The sequence below is a fragment of the Podarcis gaigeae genome, assembly GCF_964106915.1.
Source record: "Podarcis gaigeae genome assembly, chromosome: 2".
Lineage (NCBI taxonomy): Eukaryota > Metazoa > Chordata > Lepidosauria > Squamata > Lacertidae > Podarcis > Podarcis gaigeae.
In genome coordinates, this window is record NC_139679.1 from 49,437,207 (window position 1) to 49,460,086 (window position 22,880).

At 42.5% G+C, this 22,880-nt stretch overlaps 1 protein-coding gene across 1 annotated transcript; it reads left to right on the forward strand.

Annotated features, from left to right (window-relative positions):
• Positions 1 to 806: 806 nt before the first annotated feature.
• Positions 807 to 22,757, forward strand: RARS1 (arginyl-tRNA synthetase 1). The gene is made up of 15 exons (XM_083719223.1): positions 807 to 1,111; positions 3,278 to 3,412; positions 5,015 to 5,209; positions 7,977 to 8,088; positions 9,136 to 9,236; positions 10,557 to 10,678; positions 11,564 to 11,684; positions 13,095 to 13,224; positions 14,093 to 14,197; positions 15,441 to 15,619; positions 16,441 to 16,550; positions 18,788 to 18,893; positions 21,050 to 21,222; positions 21,383 to 21,630; positions 22,542 to 22,757. The coding sequence occupies exons 1-15, from the start codon at positions 1,067 to 1,069 to the stop codon at positions 22,649 to 22,651; spliced, it is 1,992 nt and encodes a 663-aa protein (XP_083575349.1). The 5' UTR covers positions 807 to 1,066; the 3' UTR covers positions 22,652 to 22,757.
• The last annotated feature ends 123 nt before the right edge of the window (positions 22,758 to 22,880 follow it).

The window sequence follows — 22,880 nt, forward strand, 5'->3', positions numbered from 1 at the left end:
AAAGGCCATGAAGAGTCAATTTAGAATTCCATCACTGTAAAGAAAGAGGGCAATATATGATAATAACATTGCATGCTGTTACCTCATTGGGTCAAGTATTCACTCTGAAAAGGGAACTGGACCATCATCTCAGTAGAGAGCTTCACAGCTGGATAATAATAGAAAGGCAAATGGGCTTATGGGTACATCTTACCAGAGGGGATAGTACTGGATGTGGCTTTGACTCGATGAAGAAAACATTTTTATGTGTTCAACTCTATAGATTCTAGTAGTGACGACGAGATCCTTGCAGTTCATGGAGTCGCTAATTTGAAAATGCTTGTTTGTATGAAGCTATACCACAGCATATTTTGCATATAAAGGGGCACTTTAAAATATAGACCGGGAAGTGAAGTTATGTCCTCGAATTTGAAAAGGAACTAGTGACAATTAACAAAAACGGGGGCTGTGGGTTTGAAGCCTGGTATTCCAGGTCCCAACACACTATAACCACTACACTACACTGCTTCTTTAGACACTAATCTGAGCCAGCAATATATATAGCACGCTTGCCATGCTATCTGTTTATAGTGGGAATCATTTATAGTGCAAATCAGTTCCCCAGCAAGTGCCGCTGTGTTTATCCGTCCGGAACAATCTCGGGGGCGGCGTCTTCTCCCGGTCCGCTGGCATCGATGAGGCTCGCTGCTATACACACTCGCAATTCAAGAGACGGCATAGCCCTCTTTTTTATTATTATTTTGGCTAGCGGGGAGGAACGATCCCTTGAACTAAAAACAATAATCATTTGGAAATTTGGTCCGTTGTGGGCGGGAAGTTTGCCGTTTTCTCCTCGCTCTGCTTGGCTTTTGCGCGGATTTCGCTCAGGGGGGCTGGACAAAAAAGACACCTTTGCCTTGGAAGAGCGGAGCGCGCAAAGGGACCGGTAGAGGGGGCGCAAGAGCACGGAGCACCAGCACGGAGGCAAGAGGGCTTTTTCTCCCGCTGCCGCTCTTGCCAGGAACTCACCATAGAGAACAGGAGTTCCGCTTCCGGTCCTGGTTTCCCTATTGTCTGACCCGCGAGGATGGAGGTGCAGGTGGCTCAATGCGCGGAGCGGCTTCAGCGGCAGGTCAGAGGCGCGTGCGTCCTTCTCTTTTATGGGGCGCGGCTGGAAGGCGAAGAGGAGCGGGGAGCTCGGGGTGGCAGAGGCAAAAGGGGGCGGCGGCGGCAGCAGCGCATGGCTGCTCGGAGGAGGCCGGGCGGCGGCGGCGGCGGAGGGAGGCGTTGCTTATTCTGCCGCCAGCGCGGCGCTTCTTTCCCTTTCGAGGCTCTTACGTCAGCGCAGACCCCGCTTCTTCCCTCCTCGGTGTGAGCGGGTCTCTCTGCAAGGCGTGTGGGGCGTTCTCGCTTCCTCCTGGCTCCTTAGGGGGCAGGGTCGTTGGATGAAACTTTGACGCCAGCAGAAATGATTCTAACCAGGGCTGCCCGCCTGCCCTTTTCGCCAGCTCAGTTGCCCCTCCCCGCCCCCTGCACGCTTCTCTCGGATCAACGTCTGAATTGGGCAGAGAACGAGAGAGCGAGAGGTCGCAAGTGCATATTAGCTCTCATGGGCGATACGTTGGGAAGCCCCCCTGGGTTGGAATTGGCAAAGCTAGGTTTCCTAAGGGCCCCTGCCCCGTCCTTTTTTATTATTATTAACAACAAGAAAATTACCCTGCCCTCGCCCATTGATCAGTTATTTGTATTTTCGCACAACAGTGCAGTATAATTGAAGGTAACAACTGCTACGTTCTTGTTAAACCAAAATGAATCTCAAAAACCCGGAATATATCCATTGCCTTGGGCACGGTTGGATGGAGACGCTGTAAATTTGTAAATGTACTAGTAGAAAATAAAATATCTGGAAAGTAATCATTCTAAGTCATGTAACAATTCTCTTTGTAAACCGGATACATGCAATAACTCTTGGCAGAAGGTGAATTGATTTTTTTAAAAACCCTTCGGTGCTTTTTTATACCATATTCCAAAGCTAAAGAGGCACATAGTTACATTTAATTTCTAGCATATGTGGGCATTTCTTAGAGAAAATTTCATTTATAGTGGGGTGCTGCTCATTACTAGCCTAACTTTTAGTTAGCTAACTAAATAAATCTGAATCTGCTAATAGTAATTTTATTTCATAATAAATTTCTAATAACTATAATTTTGCCACATGAGACACTCTTCAGTCACAAGTTTAGGTGTGGTTAGCAATTTAATGAAATAGTTCATGAACTAGTTTTTGAGCTGGGGAACATGATGGGTAAGCCATGTGGAGACTTGTTCTTTTTTTGAAATGCAGGGTATGTTGTTTTGTTTGTGCTTCTAAAATAATTTCTGCCAGGTGTTTCAGAGAGGCAAACTGAAAGAGTAGATAACCTGCAGCATTTTGAGGGCTACACTTCATAATAATTTTAGTAGTGGAAACTGTTCTTTCTGATTTTCATTACTTCAGCACTCAGGATAAACTTTATATGTTAAAGTATACACATACAATATATTGGGAGGTTCTAGAAGGTCTAGGCTGCAAAAGGAAACAACAGAGCAGGTTTGTTGAGAAAAAGGGACTGATGGCTTCTGTTTCTTCCATGGCATAGTTTCGTGTGGCACTTTCATTTCTCAGGCAGTTGTATTCCTAGGATGATAGACAAAATATTTTTGATGCTGCCTTTGATTTGTATCCAAATTTGATAAGGGTGAAGGTAAACATATTCAGTAATCAGCCAAAGCAGGCAAACTGTCTCTGATGTTGGGGTACTTTGCATTCAGTTCTGGTTTCTTAGTTTTCCACATAAAAGAGGAAGCATGGTAGGACCTTTTGAATAAAATCATACTGATACGTAACAATAGGTTCTCATCACTCACTCAGGTGGTGGTGAAACTCATAATGGATTATCTTTGCTCCATTCAATCAGTTCTGCTTGCACAGCACAGAACAAGCCTACATTTAATGGAAATCTTAGATGATATGGTTATTATATGAATATCACAATCAGCAATGTTTGTCTACTGTACGTGTTGCTAGATAAAGTCCTATAATATCAGATTTTTAATGAAAAGCTAATGTCATTATGTTCCACCAGTCTTTCCTTAGGGATTGGTTGGTGAATTTGTTGCTACTAATTTTTAACAGTGTAGTTAGTTTAATTATGGATAATAAACACTAAAGATTAAATTTTGATGCAATCCCTATCATATATTACCATAGGGTAAGACAGAGCAGGTTATATACTACTGGTTCTATTTTGCATCCTAGGAAAAGGAAATCAAGTTTCTGACTGCAGAAGTTGATCGTTTGAAAAACTATGGATGTTTGGGAGTTTCCCCAAATTTGGAAGGGTTGCGGGAAGAGAACGCAAAACTTAAATATCGCTTAAATGTTCTACAAAAGGTATGTTCCCTTTCTGAATAGTGTGAAGTGTGCAAAAAGTAAACGAATGGTCATGACTGTCTTGATTCTCAAAATTATCATTTGTCATTGTGAAGAGAATGAGAAAATGTTAATTAACGCAGGAGAGATTCCCCCCCTTACTGTTGAAATTATTCTTCCTTTGAAATTTGTGCAGTATTGTTCTGTTTTACTGATACATTGACCCTTAAGACGTTCTTTTTAAAATGTTATGAAGAACCAAAAATAGTTAATTACACAGAAAAGCATTTCTCTGTTTGATTATGTTGTCTAGGGCTGGGCGATAACCTGGTTTTAAACATCGCAATATATCACTAGCTAAACATTGTGATATATCAAGATATCACAATGTTTGAAATAAGGATGCAGATATGTAGAGGCATTAGCTGGCTTCACGGTTTTCCTCACATTGTGATTTTCCCATAACACACACACACTGCCACGTCAAAAATTATGAAACTGATACCACAATATGGACTTCAGACCTGTTTTGAACAATATATCTATCGCCCAGTATTCTTGTTCTTTGACCTGGGATGCATCTACAGCAGCTGTTTCCCCCTGTGTACATCCAAGGAACAAGAATGCCTGGGTAGGTCAGTTGGCTAGAGCATGATGCTGATAATACCAAGGTTGCAGCTTCGGTCTCCATATGGGACAGCTGCATATTCCTGCATTGCAGGGGGTTGGACTCATAGCTGCCAACGTTTCCCTTTTTTTAAGGGAGATTCCCTTATTCCGAATAGGATTCCTCACAAGAAAAGGGAAAAGTTGACAGCTTTGGTTGGACTACATGATCCTCAGGATCCCTTCCAACTCTACAATTTTTTGATTCTAAGAGTGAGAGGCTGCACTTCATCCTGGTAGAGTCTCTGGTGCTGTCAATTAGGGCTGTACTTTTGGTGCTTTGAGAGGATGCAAGAAAATTGCTGCTTCGTTTAACGAGGCAGTCCTCCCAAATAGTTTTGCGTACATCTGTCTGGGGGTAGTCAAGGAACATTCTCCCCTCCCCAAATCTATCAATTCTGCTCAGTGAAAAAGAGAGTTGCAACCTGCTTTTTAAAGTGGCAGGTTTTCTTTAAACCACCAGCAAGTCTAATTGTAAACAAATGACTATTTGCAAGAATATTTCTTGAACATGAAAACCTTATGCTTGCTCCTTTATCACACAGCAGGCTTTTGAAGCTGTGACAATCTTCATTCTCTTTAGCAGGGTATTTTATTTACAAATCATTTCTGTGTGTGCAGCTATTTTATCGTTGTACTCTGAGCACATAAAGAGAGCATGCCTCCCTTTATTCTAGGTAAAAATAGATGGAACCTGACACAGCCATCAGGGTTTGTTAATCTTGGTTCACCTGAAGTCTGATACGTTTTGTAAGCAGTGCAAAGCTTTCCTTTGCCTGTCAGCTGGAAGAACTTGTGTTTCTGTAGAAAGCAGATTAGGATTTATGTGTGTTTGTGTTTACACACACATTTCATTTTAATCATGTGCTATGTTTAGGGTCCTTGAATTGAGATGCACTGTTCCAATGGGCTCCTCAATCCTGATGGATGGATAATTAGATTTGTGTTTTCATTTAGAGCCTTCAGGAAGAAAGAAGTAGAAGCAAACCATCAAAAAGCATGATTAACATCAATAGTCGCCTTCAAGACATTTTTGGAGTGGCTATTAAAGCTGCGTATCCAGATCTAGAAAATCCTCCACTGTTGGTGACACCAAGTCAGCAGTCCAAGTTTGGCGACTATCAGTGCAACAGTGCTATGAGCATAACCCAGGTAATTCATAATGTGAGAATTTGTCGTTGTTCTCTAGTGCAGTATCCAAACAGCACAAACCCACCCAGCTGAAAATTTACATTTCTCAGCTTTGTGTTAATGTTGTAGTTTGAGTGGAACAGCGAAAACCAACCACTCTATATCAGCTTCTCTATTTCTCACAGAAATCTAGTCTACAATTGAGGAATCTTTTCCTGCACTCTTCTATTGTTTACATTGCCACATTTGAATGAACACAGTACACAGCAGACAAGTCTTAAAGCATTTAAAATGAAGAGAATCTAGTCACATGCAAACATGAAACATCATAAAAACTGTGGGTTTTCAGTGTTGCACCAATGGGGTTCTGCTGGTGCAACAGGATTTCCATTCATCCGTGTACCCCAAAAATCTGCTCCAGAGGGTCCCCCAATCTTTGGGAGCTGATCTTGAGAACAGGCTGGAGGGAACGTGACAGGAAGCTCCATTATTCAAGCAGAGCTGCAGCGTTGGCTCAACCTTGGGAGGATTACATATCAATTATGGAAAAGCCAATATAATTCTGCCTTTGAAGCAGGGGTGGCGAATGTGGGGCCCTCCAGATGTTGCTGGACTACAGGGGCCCTCCAGATGTTGCTGGGCTACAGCTTGCATCATTGCTGCTGGCCATACTAACTTATTCCCCTCCCCATTTTGGCTTAGGGAAAAAACACATGGTTGGTTTTTTTTAAAATGGTTTAATTTTGGCTTAACACTTTCTAGAATCTTACTCATTTGTATTAATATGAAGCAGTGATTTTCATTTTTGTAAACTGTGCTGAATAATGTACATGCTAGAATGTTGAGACCTGTATTTCCATATAAACAAATAAAATAACAGTAAGCTAAATCCTGAAGTACAGAACAGCTACCTTTTTTAAAAAACCACCTCTAAAATCCTTACCAGTATAGTTTCCCCCTTTGATTTAAAAATCAATGTAAGTTTGCAGTGGAAGTTGGACTTCTTGTCACATCCCTTGGAGGATGGTAAAGTTACTAAGCAAATTGGCCTGGCAGAGATCTCTTTCCAAACAATACTGTTACGTGCCAGCCAGCAGCCTCTCGGCATGAACTTCTTTTGGAGAAACAGCTCCACAAATGTGTGTTCTCTTCTTCATAGAGCTCATTAGCATATGCACTTGGGTGTCAGCCAGCCCAACAGAAGCTTGCAGTGCCTTTTTAAAATATTTTTGACCGCTGCTTTACCCCAATTAAGTCACTGTTAGGAGTCTTGTCTGGTGCAGGTTTCTCAATGTCTGTATTGTTTGTATTCCTTGATATCATAAGGCCTCCCCTCCCTCCCCACAACTTTTGACAGCCCCTCCAGAGATCGGCATGGACACAAGCTGCTTTATGGAATGTCTCCACCCTGATGCACTTTTTGAGCTCTCTCTCTGCCAGTGTTGACACCCAATACATGTCGCTGCTTACTTTGTGCAGTTTTGCAAGTGCTAGATGTTTGCTTGGCTGATCATTACTTTCATTGAAACTGATTTCCGTAAACATACCTCCCCCCCCCCCACCCCGGCCATTTCCCAGACGCTAAATTTGTTTTGAAATAGTATTTGTTCCTTAAAAAAAAAAAAAAGAATCTCCCACACACCCATGCACCCACCTCCACACACTTTCCAGCCATCAAAAAATATTTCTCATCCCAAGTGAAGCAATGAAATTTTGGTTCTGTATCAATCATTCTGGACACCAGCCATTTGGAAACTCCTGCTTTTATCTTTAGCTCCTGCTCCACGTGAAAGAGCAGTTTCTTGATGTATCGTGCAACATTTTTCAGAACGCTCACTTGACAAAACAGCAAACATGTGGAAGCAGAATTCTAAAAGGTGAAGGGAGAGAGCTGTGTGTGTATGCAGGCAGGAGGGAGGGAGGGAGGGAGGGAAAGCAAAGGAGAAAGCAAGCAATATATCTCTAAAACTGATAGCCGCCTAGCCCCTCCAGCTGAGAGTGGAAGCACAATATGCTAATGAGCATGTACAAAGACAAAACACATTTGTGACAGCTTTCCACATTGGCAGGGCACATGGAGACACTGTCGCCTGGCACGTACGCTCTTGTCATTTTTTGAGGATTGCTTTCTGAAGCCAAGCAATACATCGGAGAGAGAGTACTTGCCATAGAAAGACTACTTGTTAGAAAGGAAACCTAGCATCACCTACATTTTGCCGTGGGAGACCATCTGGCTGTTGTCCTTCTCAAATACCAATTCCTTTCATAAAGATCAGTGGGTTTCTCCCTTTTGAATGTGTAGAACAGCTTTTGCAGTCTGGTGCCCTCTAGGATGTTTTGGAATGCAACTCCCACCAGCCCAGCCAAAATCTGTAGGACTCCAGGTTGGGAAAGGCCAGTGTAAAAGTCATCTGTAATGAGTTATGAATCTCAAAAGATGCATACTCAGAAGAATCATTTGAATTGCTCTGGCTTACATGTGGCAGATGTGGAATTGGCAACTGTCTGCTGCTCTCATTTCCTTTGACAGGAAATGGCAACAAAGGACCACACATATGCTTGAATAACAGTAGGGTCCTAGGGTATTTATTCAGTTTGTGATTGCCTCTGCTATATTTACCCGGTGGGATTTTCCAGGCAGGCTGGTTTCTTGACAGATTCCTGTGAAAAGGGAATTCCATTTTTATCACAGCTGCTCAAATGATATGAGCTTGTAGAGCTTTGCCTCAGGTTCTCTGTGTTCTCCTCAGTCAGGGATTGCGCTGAGACCTCTTGCTGTGTCTTTCAGATACTGCTCAAGACCAAGGAGCAAAAAGTGAGCCCGAGAGAAATAGCTGATAAGATTGCCAGAAACATTCCTGACAATGAATGCATAGCAAAGATTGAAATCGCCGGTCCTGGTACAGTTACTCTGTTTTTACTTTTCTGGGACATCTAAATCTAATGTTATGAAGTATTATGATGAAATGACTCAGTAGAATTCTGAGTCCTTTAGAGATGAACTTTAGGAGGACAAGAGGAGTCCTCTCCCTAAGCTTGATGCCTATTCACCCTACCAGGAATTCTGACGTGTACCCCTGTGACATTCTGGCTTCCATACGCAGACAGCTTTTAAGGCAGAGGAGTACAGTCATACCTTGGAAGTCGAACAGAATCTGTTCCGGAAGTCCATTCGACTTCCGAAATGTTTGAAAACCAAAGTGCAGCCTCTGATTGGCTGCAGGAAGCTCCTGCGGCCAATCGGAAGCTGCGGAAGCCCCATCAAGCGTCCGGCTTCCAAAAGAACCCTCGAAAACCGGAACACTCACTTCCAGATTTTGATCATTTGGGAGCCAGAATGTTCAATTCCCAAGGCGTTTGGGAGCCGAGGTACGACTGTACTCAGTTGGGAATTTCTTAGGAAGGTTGCACCATGTGATAATTCTCTGTGAGTTTCAGCTTGGTATTTGTGGCAGTTGGGAAGCATTTTATTTAGCTCTGCAGTTAAAAATGAATGTGGTTCTTTCAGAGAGGTTAGCAGCAATTTAAATGAAGAAGTTTTGGAAAGAAATTAAAATAATCTTCCCTATATAAATATTATCATTCTACTTAATGACATACATTACCTGAGTGCTTGCAAAATAAAGAAGAAACTTTATTGAAACCCAGTGCCCCTCAGTGAAAGTGGTCCTCCTAGCAAACTAATTGCTGACCAAGGCTGCTTACAGGACAGCATGTGTTGTCTGGACAATTGGCTTCTGTTATTTATTGATCAAAACCAATGGCACTTTGTCCTTGTATTATTATCAAATTGATTTTTTTCCTGTCACTGCAAATGAGTTGCCCTGTTATGGGTAATTCTGCAATACTGTGTTTTTAGCAAAGTATGTGCTCTGTGCAAAAGAAATCAAGGCCTTAATATGTATATAGTCTCAGGAATCATTTTTACTTTTTATGCTTTTCTGAAGGTTTCATTAATGTGCACTTGAAAAAGGATTTTGTATCTAAACAACTAAGCAGTATGCTGGTGAATGGAGTTCAGCTGCCTGCTCTTGGTGAAAGGAAGAAGGTATGACAGTAAATGGTTAACTAGGTCTTGTCTTAGGTACTGCTGCTTAATGTTCAAGGCAAAGTGTGCATTTTCAGATAAACTATTTCAATTGTTTAATGTGCACTCAGTCTGCAAACACGCAAGAGCAGGGTTCCAGAGCCCCACATGGCATGTTCTGTGCCCTTCTTCTGGCAGCCCTCAGAGAAGTTCCTCCTAAGTTCTGAGGTGGCTGTTTGCAGCCATTCCTTACCCCCCCCCCCCCGGTCTTGTTAGTGTTAAAGTGTTTTATGTAAATGGATGTCTTTGGTGTTCTGGTGTTTGACAAATGTAAAAGGGGACATTTTTAGTTGTGTTCTGTAGAGTGCCAAGGATTCTCATTGAATGTTCTCCTCTGCACACCTGCTACAGGAGAGGCAGAAAGTCCCATTGCTTAGTCCTAATATTTAGTTGAATTGCCTTTCACTAAAAAAAAAAATTCTTGGACAAGCTCTGTGAATCAACTTTTAGGGTTTTTTTTGTTCAGCACCTTTGACACCTTGTGAAAGGGTCAGTGGCCCAGTTTGTAGATAATGCTAAGCATGCACATGCAGGCTCCTGGAGAAAGAATTGCAGCAACTATGCTCCTCTCCTGATGGTGTTGCTGTGCTACACAGCACTAAGCTATGGTTTGACATATCATTACATCCAAGCCAAAATTTGTGGGTTTTGCTTCAAAAATCATGAGTTTTAAACCAAGAACAAACTTTGGTTACAGCTCATGGTTTGTCTGGAGCATGAGAAGTCATAAGCCTGGGTTTGGATAGGGCCCAGATAGCATGAGAGCAGCAGAATTAAGGGAGGAGTGAAGCAGTTGTAATCTTCCCTCCAGAAACCTGCATGTTTCCCTACTCATGCTAAGCCATGGTTTGGTTTAGTGTTATGTTTGAGCCAGGTCAGTTGGGTGCACAGTGTGCGTAAGCACCAGCCGCCATGTAGAACTTGCACAAATGAGCACCGTAAACAGGATTTTATACATTGTCCTGTCAGTGTGGATAGTATCTGAAGGTGTTCATAACTGAACAGCGTGAACAAAATATTCACTATTTGGCTCACTTAGGCCCTGTGCATATGCAGTACTCGGTGCAGGAAGTCATTCAACATCATTAGGAGATTATGTTTAAAGAACGCATAATATGCACAATTCTCTCTTCATGCTTCCCACAATAACCAGTGAATGTGTACAACAGCCAGTGTTTATGTGCATTTCCTAATTGCAGATATATATAAATGATGCTTCTTTGAAAAAATACCTTGCACTGTTATAATGCGCATATTTTTCATTTCTTGTCCTACATAAAGGTGGTGATTGACTTCTCCTCCCCTAATATTGCAAAAGAGATGCATGTAGGTCACCTGAGATCAACTATAATTGGGGAGAGCATGTGCCGCCTCTTTGAGTTTGTGGGGTTTGATGTACTAAGGTAAGTCCAGCCATGGTAGAATTGCACAAATGCTCAAAATGTATATGGGCACACACTTTCATTTCTCTTGTCAATGTGGATTCTCGGTAATTACCCATACAGCAGTGTTGCTGTGTTCCATGGAAGTGCTATTCCTTTATGAAAATTACTGCAGAACCCTATGTTTTGAACCCCGCACACGCCCACCTTTAATTAACCTTACTTTTCCTTCTAGAACTCTTTCAGAAACACTTTTCCCCCTCTCTTTTCTCAGAGCCTCTCAGCGTGCCAAGCAGGGCTGGCCACACCCCTTGTGGTGTAGCTGCAAGGCATCTGGGAACCCTGCACAAGGGATTTTGACAGGGGTTGTCCCACCCACCTGTCAAATTTGGCCTGCAGGGTGGGGCCAGATAAAGATCTGCCCCCCCCCCCATTCCCCACCTTTGGCTTAAATGCATCAGTCCTTGACATTTGACATACACCATGCTACACAACATTGAGATCTAACTTGATTTGAATGCCAATGCAAGTTGCTTCCTAATTATAGCCTGGAGTCACCTTTCTTCTGCATTTCACTCCACAAACGTCTCAAAGCTTCAAGGGAAAACAACTGTCTCTATCCTGTAGTAGATATAACTTTACTGCAACAAATTTGCCCAATTAATTTAGAAAATTAAATCACCTTCCAACTTGTTTTTCTGGAAAGGATAGTGTATGAGTTGCGCAATAAATTATGCCCATAATCCCCAAACAAACCACATATAGGATTTTAAAATATTTTTTTAGCAGTCCATTTCCTTCACAAGAGCACTTCAGAACAAGCCTTGTATCTTATCCACAGCTCTATTCAGAAGATATTTCAGTTCTGCTTACAGTCTCACTTGTTTTGTGATCTTTACTGTCTAGATTAAACCATTTAGGAGATTGGGGTACCCAGTTTGGCATGCTTATTGCTCATCTGCAAGATAAATTCCCAGACTATCTGACTGTTTCTCCTCCCATTGGAGATCTCCAAGCTTTTTATAAGGTATGTTTTATTTCAGATATATGGTTACCCCTGTTGTTGTTGTTGTTGTTGTTGTTGTTGTTGTTGTTGCTGTTGTTGCTGCTGCTGCTGCTGCTGCTGCTGCTGCTGCTGCTTAACATTGCTCAGAGCTGGGTTGGAACTTGTAGCCCTCCAGATGTTGCCCTACCCCTGGCCATGCTGCTGATGGGGCTGTGGTGCAATGACCTCTGGAGAACCACAAGTTAGCCACCCCTGGATGAGAGGATACTAATAGCACTTGAAAATGTATACATCCTGCCTGAGGGTTTTGCTCTTGGCAAGACCAGAAGGAAGTACTCTTGGTGAAGGTTGAGGGAGGGTTTAGAGCACTTAACAAAATAAAAAATCAAACGGCAGCCATTTCCTTGGAGGAATTTGAAGGAAGTCCATGTGAACTATGGTTGCAATCTATGCTTATAAACGTCTACAAAAATGTATTTTGCTGTAAGACTTTCAGAATGATTGAAGTGAGTCAGTGCAGAGACTTAGGATGAGGGAGTGACTTTATCATGGGAATAAGTTTAGTAACAAACAGTGGGTGAAATCAAATGTTGTACAAGCTGAAGTAACAGCACTACCTCCTTCCTCTCCTATCCCCCCACCCCTTGCAGCTTCTGTGCTCTCCCAGGTCTGCTCTGAAAGGTCCCCCAGCCATCCAGAGCAGATTGTGGAGACTGCAGCAGATAGAAGAGGAAAAAGTAGTTGCACTGGGTGAACAGTTTGATGTCAACTAATATTGCAAATGTTTTAATCTTTTGAAACTTCCATGCATCATAACCCTCCTTATTGAAACAAAGGCAGTTTATATAAAGATTGGTCTAATTGCTGAGTCACCTTTTTGAAAAGGGTAAAATAAATATGCAAACAGATTCTGTATACTCATTTCTGATGGCTTAAAAAGCCCAATCCAGGATCTGTATGCACAAATCCACATGGATTTGATACTGTTCTTCACCTATGTCTAGAGGGGGTAAGAGGGCAACAATATTGGATCAAATTCTGCTCTTGATCAAATTGTTGACAGCATTAAGTATAATTCTTGATTATCAATTTATCTTGATAATTTATAAAATGAGAGTTGCTGGGATGCAGGGCTGTTCAGTGATGACTAATTCTTCAGTTAGTTCTCATTGGAAACTTGGAGAATCCTCTCCAGATACTGCACAACATTTTATATGTGCTAATACATGGAGAAGTTCAGGCTGCTGTTGGTGGATGTTCCCCTGGGATATTAACGGCAAGCATTAGGTCACTCAGTATTGTCTATTTGATCTGTTTCGACCATTAAAAGTATTTCTCTTTACTATTTATTACCTGTGCTTTTGTTTGGTTTGATTTATTATACTGTGGAGGATATTGTTTCATGGTGTCTGTGTATTCTTCTTAACCTAGGAATCTAAGAGAAGATTTGACACAGAAGAGGAGTTTAAGAAGCACGCATACCGATGTGTGGTGCTATTACAGAGCAAAAATCCAGATTTCATTAAAGCTTGGAAACTTATATGCGATGTGTCCCGGAAAGGTGACTATGCTACCTCTATCTTTTAAGGTTTCACCTCTTTTTCAAGTGGACCACTTTTGGCAGTTGAGGATGATGAGGATTATTATAAGTGTTGTTGTTGAAGCCCTGTAAAAAGACTGGGATTTGAGGGTGATAGTTTCAGGAGTCACAACAAAGAGTCTTGTGGCACCTTTATTTTGACAAAATCTTTTATAAACTAGATGCATGGAGTGAGAACCTCAGGTGCTTTTGTGTGTGTGTGTGCACGTGTGTTTCTGTATGTTCACACATACATATATAGGTGTGAAGGAAAACAAATTTAAAAGTTGTAGCTGAATGGCAATGCAAAAAGTACAGTTAGAGTTTAGATGTGTTCAGAATGATTCTTTAGAGCAGCATTTTAGTAAAGGTAAAGGGACCCCTGACCATTAGGTCCAGCCGTGGCCGACTCTGGGGTTGCGGGGCTTATCTCGCTTTATTGGCCGAGGGAGCCGGTGTACAACTTCCAGGTCATGTGGCCAGCATGGCTAAGCCGCTTGTGGCAAACCAGAGCAGTGCACGGAAATGCCGTTTACCTTCCCGCCGGAGTGGTACCTATTTATCTACTTACACTTTGACGTGCTTTCGAACTGCTAGGTTGGCAGGAGCAGGGACTGAGCAACAGGAGCTCACCCCGTTGCGGGGATTTGAACTGCCAACCTTCTGATCAGCAAGTCCTGGGCTCTGTGGTTTAACCCACAGCATTTTAGTAGTAGTGAACAAACATGACCTAGCAAGGCTGGTCTAAAGCCAGTACCTCAATTTCCTTATTTTACTATGATGTTGATGATGCATTATATGAAGTAAATGAAAGGGCTCAAAATTTCTTTTTTCACTCTTTCTTGGTCAGAATTCCAAAAAATCTACGATTGCTTGGACGTTACCATAATAGAGAGAGGAGAATCTTACTATCAAGATAAGATGAGTGATATCGTGAAGGAGTTTGAAGAAGGAGGTAACTCAGCCATTTGCAGAATGGGGAATTAAATTCCTCAAGACTATTTTTCACCATAGTACAATGGGTTTCTAAAGCTCTTTGATAAGCTTGTATTTTACTATAGAAGAAGTGGGGGATCCTTACCACTACCACCCAAGAACCACAGTCCTTTAGAGAGAGTGTGCTGGGGGAGGGTGGTCGCATGGCAGTAAAACAGTCCCATCCATTCAAGCATATCCCATGAATCCATTCTTGCTTGTGCATGCGTGTGCGTGCACTCTCTCTCTCTCTCTCTCTCCCCCCTACAATTTGCCTTGGGAGAAAACTTCTCATTTGCTCCAATGGCAGGGCTCTAGATCTGGTTAGGAATCCTGAGGCAGAGACGCTTTAACACTTTGATTTCTTCTGTAGTCCAAAAGTAGATAATGGCCCTGCAGCTGCTGTTAGCTTTAAGGAAAAAACTCCCATTGAAGCAAGTTGAAGTTCTTCCAAATGCAAATTAGAGGTGGCTGATCCAGATTAGGCAGGCCCCCGGGAGGCAGCAAAAGGTTAAAGCTTCCAGATCAGGAATCAACACTGGCTTCAGCTCCCCCAGTTTCCATACTAGCTAGGAAGGAAGAAAGCCCCTCATTCTGCAGCCAGCATGAAAGCTAAGGAGTAGAGGCCCCAGGGACCAGATGGAAGTGCTGCAAAGTGGGAACGAAAGGTTATTCAAAAGATGGCACTGTGCATTTGGGAAGATAATGTTTGAGCACTGAACTACATGCAAATGCTGCAGCAGGAGCACTTATGGAAAAAACCTCTCAGCAGGAGGAGAGATCCTAAAGTCTACTACTTGCCCTCCTCACTACCACCACCCTCCAGGCTGTGTTTACTGTTTTCTTTTGTTTAACCAGCCTCTGAAACTAGCTATGAGGAAATGACCCAGAGGTGGTTGAGCTCTGCTGGAGAGAACTGGGAGGTGCAAAATCTTTTTAAACACTCATCCCTCCTGCCAGTTCTCACTAGCAGGTTCCCCTCAGCACCCACATTTATGTTATCTTGGCAAATGTAGGTATGGAAAAAAGCACATCCCAGGATAATGTGTAGGTTCTAACTCTGTATACCTGCTGTCATGGCATTTTGAAGCATGATAAAATAGGTTGGTTGTTAAGTGTTCTTCATTGAAAGGTTTTGTATTTGTGTTTTTATTTGTACATTACTGTGTAAAAATACCTTGCTTTCCAAACCTTATTTCTCATTCATTTATTTCTTCTCTTAGGATTTGTGCAAGTGGATGATGGTCGGAAGATTGTATTTGTTCCAGGCTTTTCTGTTCCCTTGACAATTGTGAAATCTGATGGGGGGTTCACATATGACACCTCAGACTTGGCAGCATTGAAACAGAGACTGTTTGAAGAAAAAGCTGATTATATAATTTATGTGGTAGATAGTGGACAGGTGAGTTTCACTGACCTTTATTTTGTAGTCCTTTGTTTTTCAGGTTTTTAGCTTTTTGAGTGTTGGTGTGACACTAAAACTACACACTAGTGTATTCTTCTCTTTCTAGTTGCCTCTCCTTTGTCTTAAAGCAGGAGCCTTAGGAGGAATGGTTAAGGGTTTGGGCATGTTTAGCTTGAAGAAGTGAAGACCAAGAGATTATATTGTAGCTATCTTCAGATGTCTGAAGAGCTGTCACATGGTAGATGGAGCAGCTTGTTTTCTGCTGCTCCAGAGGGTAGCACTTGAACCAGTGGGGTTCAAATTACAAGAAAAGAGAACCTGATAAAACATTAGGAAGAACTTTCTGATAGTAGCAGCTGTTTGAAAGTGGAATAGGCTACCTTGCAAGGTGTTTTTAAGGTGTTGTTACCACTGTATTTATATATTTATTTAAAGGGAAAAACTCAAAGTAGTTTACAGCACATTAAAACATTAAAAGCAACACTATCCAGAATACAATATTACTGAAGAAAGTCAAAGACTAAGTATGCATCTGGAGTCACAAAATTAACCGGAAACTAAAATACTAAATATATTATTAAATATTCCAAAAGAAAACATTACAAAGGAGGTCGGCTACAGAATGCACATTTAATGTAGCAAAGTTAACACATGTAGAGATTGGAATGTCATCTGCCAGGGACTCTTTAGTTATGGTTTCTGCATTACAGGGGGCTGGGCTCGATGACCTTGAGTGTCCCTTCCAGTTTGGCATTTGTACTATTAGGTTAGTGCTGGTGCTTTACCATTAGTTGTTTTAATGACGTGTTGCTTTGCAGGCTGTGCACTTACAAACCATATTTGCAGCGGGTCAGATGATCGGCTGGTATGATCCCAAAGTGACCAGAGTAACTCATGCTGCTTTTGGAGTGGTGTTGGGAGAAGACAAGTAAGTTTGCAGATAATTTCTTCAGTATACAGTAGACTGAATTGTGTTGGTATTCACAGACTGGGAAGCTCAAGATTCCTTTCTGTTGAAGATGTGTCATGTGATCACCAAGGAACTCCTTATGTGCATTGGCTTTGTTCTTCAAATCTTCTATCCTATTCTATCCATAGGCTGCACATTAGAAATTCCAGGCTTCCCGCCTTCCAGCTGCAGCTCCTTGTGCTGCTTCAGAAACGATTCCAAAGCATTTCCCACCTAAAGTGTCTTCTGGGTGGGTGGGTGTGCAAGGAACATGGTAGTTATGGTAGAAAGTGTGCCTCTTTAGATTCCGTACACAGACTTCGGCAACCCTTGTAGCTCTTTTAGATTCTGATTGTTGAGCATTGCTATAGTTATTGAAAAATGCAATGTTAAGAATAGATAAATCCTTCAGTGAATGTGGGTCTCAATGCTAACATAATCATGTAGGAATAATGTAATGCATTGTATTGGTTGTTCACTTCTAGTCAACATGTAGATAACTTGTAGATAATAGCAAATGTGTTCCTGAAATCAGAAATTTTACTATAGGACTTAACAGGATGATGTTTTGTGCTATTGAATAACTGGACTCATCTGTTGCATTACTGGTTCCCAAACCTTTCATTATGAGTGCCTCTCTGGGCCTAACTCTTTTTCTGTCTTTTGAGATTGAAATCATCTACCAAATTAGTTTGTTGAGTTTTTCTTATTTGTCGGCACACTTCACATTTAGAGAATAGCCATTACTATTCCAGTGTGACCTTCATTTTGCACTTTTCTCGTTCAGTGTATGGCACTGCATCCTCACTGCAACCTAGTGGCCCATTGCAAATATTCATGCTTCTGTGTTGTACATTCGGAAGCTTCACTGTTATGTTACAACATCATATATTGATTTACATCTGTTCCCTTGTTCCTAATGATTATAATGAAAGAACAGCTGTGCAATCTCTTTCTTGATATGCATGTCAGGATTCTGCTGTCTGTGCTGGAAATTGGAAATTTGTGCAACTATATCTGCCCATTACACATTATGTACTTTTTATGGGTATTATTATCTGTTTTGGTAGCAATCACGTTAGGTAGTACTCAAGAGCAGGTAGCAGTGCACTGTTTTGCTTTGGGAACACTTGTTACTTCTGCCTTCCCCTTTTTATAACTGACTGTCCCCATTCCTTCCTGAGGCTGTGGTGATCTTTCCTCTCTCTTTTTCCTTATCTAAATACATTCTGTATCTCTATATTAGTTGGATTATAATTCTGCTGAATTGTAATGGTATGAGTGTGGCCACAAATTTAAAATTACAGTGGTGCCTCGCAAGACGAAATTAATTCGTTCCGCAAGTTTTTTCTTCTTGCGGGTTTTTCGTCTTGCGAAGCACGGTTTCCCATAGGAATGCATTGAAAATCAATCAATGCGTTCCTATGGAAACCGCCTTCAGACCAGGTCCGGGGACAATATGTCCCCCGACCTCTTCTGGGGGGTGGGGACAAGGGCTTTTCTTCCCACCCCCAGCAAAAAACCCCGGGACAGCGGAGGACTTCTCCGCTGTCCCGGGGCGATTTAAAAGCCCCCGGGAAGGCAGGCAGGGGGGACAAAGACTTTTGCCCCCCGCCAGCCTTCAGAAGAGGTCCTGGACCTTTTCTGAAGGCCGGCGGGGAGCAAAAGTCTTTGCTCCCCCCCGCCTGCCTTCAAAAGCCGTCCGGGATAGCGGGAAGCGCTTCCCTGCTATTCCGGACTGCTTTTAAAATGTTGGCGGTGGGGAGCAAAGCCTTTCGACCCCCGCCAGCCTTCCTGGACCTCTTCTGAAGGCCGGAGGGGGGGAAAGGTTTTGCTCCCCTCCGCCAGCATTTAAAAGAGGTCCCCGGAGATTTCCCTATGGGCTTGCTTCGCAAGAAGAAAGCCCATAGGGAAATTCGTCTTGCGAAGCAACTCGCAAACGGAAAACCCTTTCGTCTTGCGGGTTTTCCGTCTTGCAAGGCATTCGTCTTGCGGGGCACCACTGTATGTAGTTCATTGATGGAGTGCTTGAGCTGAAACAAAATATTTATTGTATCTTTCATGCAACAAGGTGTGTGTCTGGGATAATGTATCTATGTTGGTGAAAAGACCAGCAATAATTTCACTGTTTGACTGTTTTCATCTGGAGTAAAACTTTCTACTTGAAAATGAGTTGTCTACTTTGAAAAGCCACAATTTCCATCTTTTGTTGCCAGAAAAAAATTTAAAACCCGTTCTGGAGATACAGTACGGCTGATTGACCTTCTTCAAGAGGGACTTAAGCGTTCAATGGACAAACTGAAGGAAAAGGAAAGAGATAAGGTAACAATGGGCTTCCTTTTTCCAGTGTCAAGAAAGTAGACTCTTCTTCTACTATCTGGTTCTTGTAGGGGCGCGGGTGGCGCTGTGGGTTAAACCACTGAGCCTAGGACTTGCCGATCAGAAGGTCGGCGGTTCGAATCCCCGCGACAGGGTGAGCTCCTGTTGCTCAGTCCCTGTTCCTGCCAACCTAGCAGTTCGAAAGCACATCAAAGTGCAAGTAGATAAATAGCAACCGCTCTGGCGGGAAGGTAAACGGCGTTTCCGTGCACTGCTCTGGTTTGCCAGAAGCAGCTTAGTCATGCTGGCCACATGACCCGGAAGCTGTACGCCGGCTCCCTTGGCCAAGAAAGCGAGATAAGCCCCGCAACCCCAGAGTCGGCCACGACTGGACCTAATGGTCAGGGGTCCCTTTACTTTTACCTATCTGGTTCTTGTAAGGGAGCATGTTGCTGGCTTGTAGCACAAACCAAACCCAAGACCTGCCGGGGTTAAGAGTTCAGCAGATCTTGTCCTTTCCCAGTTATGCCAGCTTAAGTCCTTCACCCAAGCTCATCTGGCAGAATTTAAGACAGTAGGGCAGAACAAGGAGATAATTACTCAGTTGGATCATGTGACTTAGCAATCCAGTGCAATTTAGTCAGCAAAAAGGATAGTGTAAGTGAAATTCTTCTGGGGAAGTTTGGAATAGGCATGTTACGCCAGCTTTCTAAAGCTATGATTGTTCTGTTAGTCTGTCCACATATTTGTCTAGCCTCATCATATGATGGCAGTGAATTTGCTGTGTTGCCAATAGTACTTTTCCCTGACTGTGTCCGGGAGTTGACCTCACTGCTTAGTGTTAGGAGAAAGCTGTTCAAATGTCTCCAAAGTGAAATATGGTAGCATAGACAGTTGGTGTTCATTCTCATTCCTACAAATTCATGTGATATATTCTGTACTTAACTATGCAGAGCCCCAAAAGCATGTGCACCCAAGCACATTTAAAAATGTATATGAAAAGTAAGTCTGTGGGAAAATGAGCAGAAAGATTTGTTTTCAGTGGTATTGACTGCAGACACTGTCTTCTGTGGATGTCTGGATCCTGTTAGAATTACAGGATAAATGAGAAGTAACAGAATTGAAAGAATGCAGCGGACTAGCAAAACTAGTGTGCGTGTGCAGAACTTTCCATTCACATGGATATGACATTTTATTTCACAGTGCCAGTGTTGTTACTTAAAAGCAAAGAGGAGGAAGATGGGGTCTGATCTTGATAATTTCTTTTTGAATTAGGTTAGCTTTGGATTTTTCTCATTGAAATAGGTTAAAGTAATGAATCCATGTTATTTGTCTAACTTGCAGCATTCACAATTGTGCTGCAAAACACCAAATATAATTTGGGGGGAATAGGTCAATTACCATAATAGGTAAAAGTGGAACCACCTGTAGGAGGGCATGTGTACCTCTACTCATCAGAACCAGTGTACAAAACATGGTTGGCTATTACATTATGCTTATTTGAGAGTTTCCAAGGGGAATCTTCCAGAGGATTAGGTAGATAACATGAGGTCTTGACCAGGGGTGGGGAGTCTGTGGCCTTCAATTTGTGATTGAATTACAGCTCCCATCAGCTTTAGGAGCTGTGGCCAATGTTTAGAAATATTAGAGTGCGCTGCAGTCTTAACCACAAGGGCCACAAGTTCTCTATATCTGCCTTGGACTTTTTCAAGCTTCACTTTTTAAGAATATTGAATTTGAAACATGAAAATAAAAGCCCTGCCCGCCCCCAAACTCTGTTGCTTGAACTTTTTATCTGGTCTACAAAGTAAATCTTATTGCATTCCAGTAGATGGCAGCAGAGGATAAAATGACAGGTTAGTAGATCAGCTTGTGTGTGGCTTCTGCATGGGGCATCAGCTTCATTTGCTCAGAGTAAAATTGTCCCAAAGCTCTACAAAGCCCTGGTCACCTTGCCAGGGGCTGTGTAATTGCTACCACTTCCATGGCTGGTCTCATACTATGTGAATGTATCAAGCTTCTGCCCAAATGATTTCAGCTGTTCAGAATATGTTTGCCTTGGGTTCACTTCAATTGCTGTTCAGTTTAGGTTTCCCCAGTTCTGTTCCCTGGTTTTGTGGTGCAGCCTTGTCACAATATGTGTTTTATTTCTCTCACAGGTTCTTACTCCTGAAGAACTGAAGGCAGCCCAGACCTCAGTTGCCTTTGGATGCATTAAGTATGCAGATCTTTCCCATAATAGAATAAATGATTATATCTTCTCTTTTGACAAAATGCTTGACGACAGAGGAAATACTGCTGCTTATTTGCTTTATGCCTTCACGCGAATCAGGTAAAGAAATTCCTAGCTTCTAAATTTAAGACTTTGTGAGGTTTAAATACATGTATTGGACAATTACAAGCTGATACTGCTGCATTTCCAACTTCAATGTTGGAAGATCGACTCAGCTGCATTCCTATTGGGTCTAATATGAGACTTGTTTTTGTGGCAGATCTATAGCAAGGCTGGCCAATATTGGAGACGAGACACTGCAGAAGGCAGCTACACAAACGGAGATAATATTGGACCATGAGAAGGAATGGAAACTAGGCAAATGCATTTTGAGGTTCCCTGAGATTTTGCAAAAGATTTTAGATGATCTTTTACTGCACACCCTTTGTGACTATCTCTATGAACTGGCTACTACATTTACTGAATTCTATGACAACTGCTACTGTGTGGAAAAAGACAGACAAACTGGTGAGTTAAGTTCATTTTAAAGGTGAGAATGGACAAGTATAGAGGGTTGCAGGGGGCCAGAGAGAATAATGGATGTAAGGGGAGGTACCCCAGTCATATAGCTTCAAGGTTCTTTGTAAACTTAAAGGGTAGAAACATCTACTTTATGTATGTGTTGTGGCAGAGGGGCAGCTTAACTTGAATTTTGAGAAAGAGTAAAGGTTATTCAGGGAGTTTTTCTGTGAGTAGAATAAAACATTTTAGAGGAATCTACTTTTCCCCTTTTGGAACTAAGTGGTCCATTGATTCAAATTCCCAAGGCATGGGGCAGTGGTACCATTTTCTTAATTGAACAGCACAGTGGCATAGCTGGTGGGTGGGTGGTCCCAGGCACATTTTTGGGGGGGGGGGGGGCGCAACCAGGTTTCCCCTCCACAAAAGGGGAGACTGCTGCTGTTTAGGAAGTTGGTGGGTTTAAGAAAGCCTGCTTCTCAGCTGATCAAGTGCCCTCCTTGCATGAGCCAGAGTGGGGGCTTTGTTAAATTGCTCCACGGGTGGCTGTGTGTCCCCCAGCAGAACAGTTTTAAAAAGCTGCCTGCCCACTTGGTCCCTCTATGGTATGGTGGCTGAGGGAAGTGCTGCTGGGTGAAGCCTTCATACCAGTCCTAGAGCAGAGACAGATAAGAGCAGCATTGCTTCCCCTCTCCACTGGGCTCTGGAGTGTGAGTGCAGCCCCCATGCTAATTTGCAAGTCTGGGGTGTGATTGGACTGTTTCGAAGCAGTGGGCTTCCACCGTGCCCCCTTGGGATGTAGCAGAGTACTGTGGAGTACTATTGCACAGAAAGGGACCAGAGAGAGAGACAGCTGGCTCTGCTGACTAGTAATCTGGATAGCAACATATCTCACTTGTTTTTTTGTGTCTCTTGTGTAGGCAAAATAGTGAAAGTGAACATGTGGCGAATGCTCTTGTGTGAAGCAACAGCTGCTGTTATGGCCAAAGGTTTTGACATCTTGGGAATCAAACCAGTGCAGAAAATGTAACTATGTTGACTTTTCAGATAACTTTTCTACACACAAAAATGAACTATTTAGTTGACTATTATGGCCTATTTGAAAAATAAAAATATTTTAAGTTTCATTGTCTCTACTCCATGTTGTAGGGCAGTATTTATCGGAACTGCTTAGATCTCACTGTGTATACAGGTGTTATGCCAGTTTTTGTCCTTGCCTGCAAAGTCTAGAGCCACAAGAAGCAGGACGTAATGTGATT

Coding starts and splice junctions, on each gene's coding strand:
- RARS1 (XM_083719223.1), top strand. CDS start 1,067: ATGGAGGTGCAGGTGGCTCAATGCGCGGAGCGGCTTCAGCGGCAG. Junction 13,225..14,092: donor ATGCGATGTGTCCCGGAAAG/GTGACTATGCTA, acceptor TTTCTTGGTCAG/AATTCCAAAAAATCTACGAT. Junction 15,620..16,440: donor ATGTGGTAGATAGTGGACAG/GTGAGTTTCACT, acceptor GTTGCTTTGCAG/GCTGTGCACTTACAAACCAT.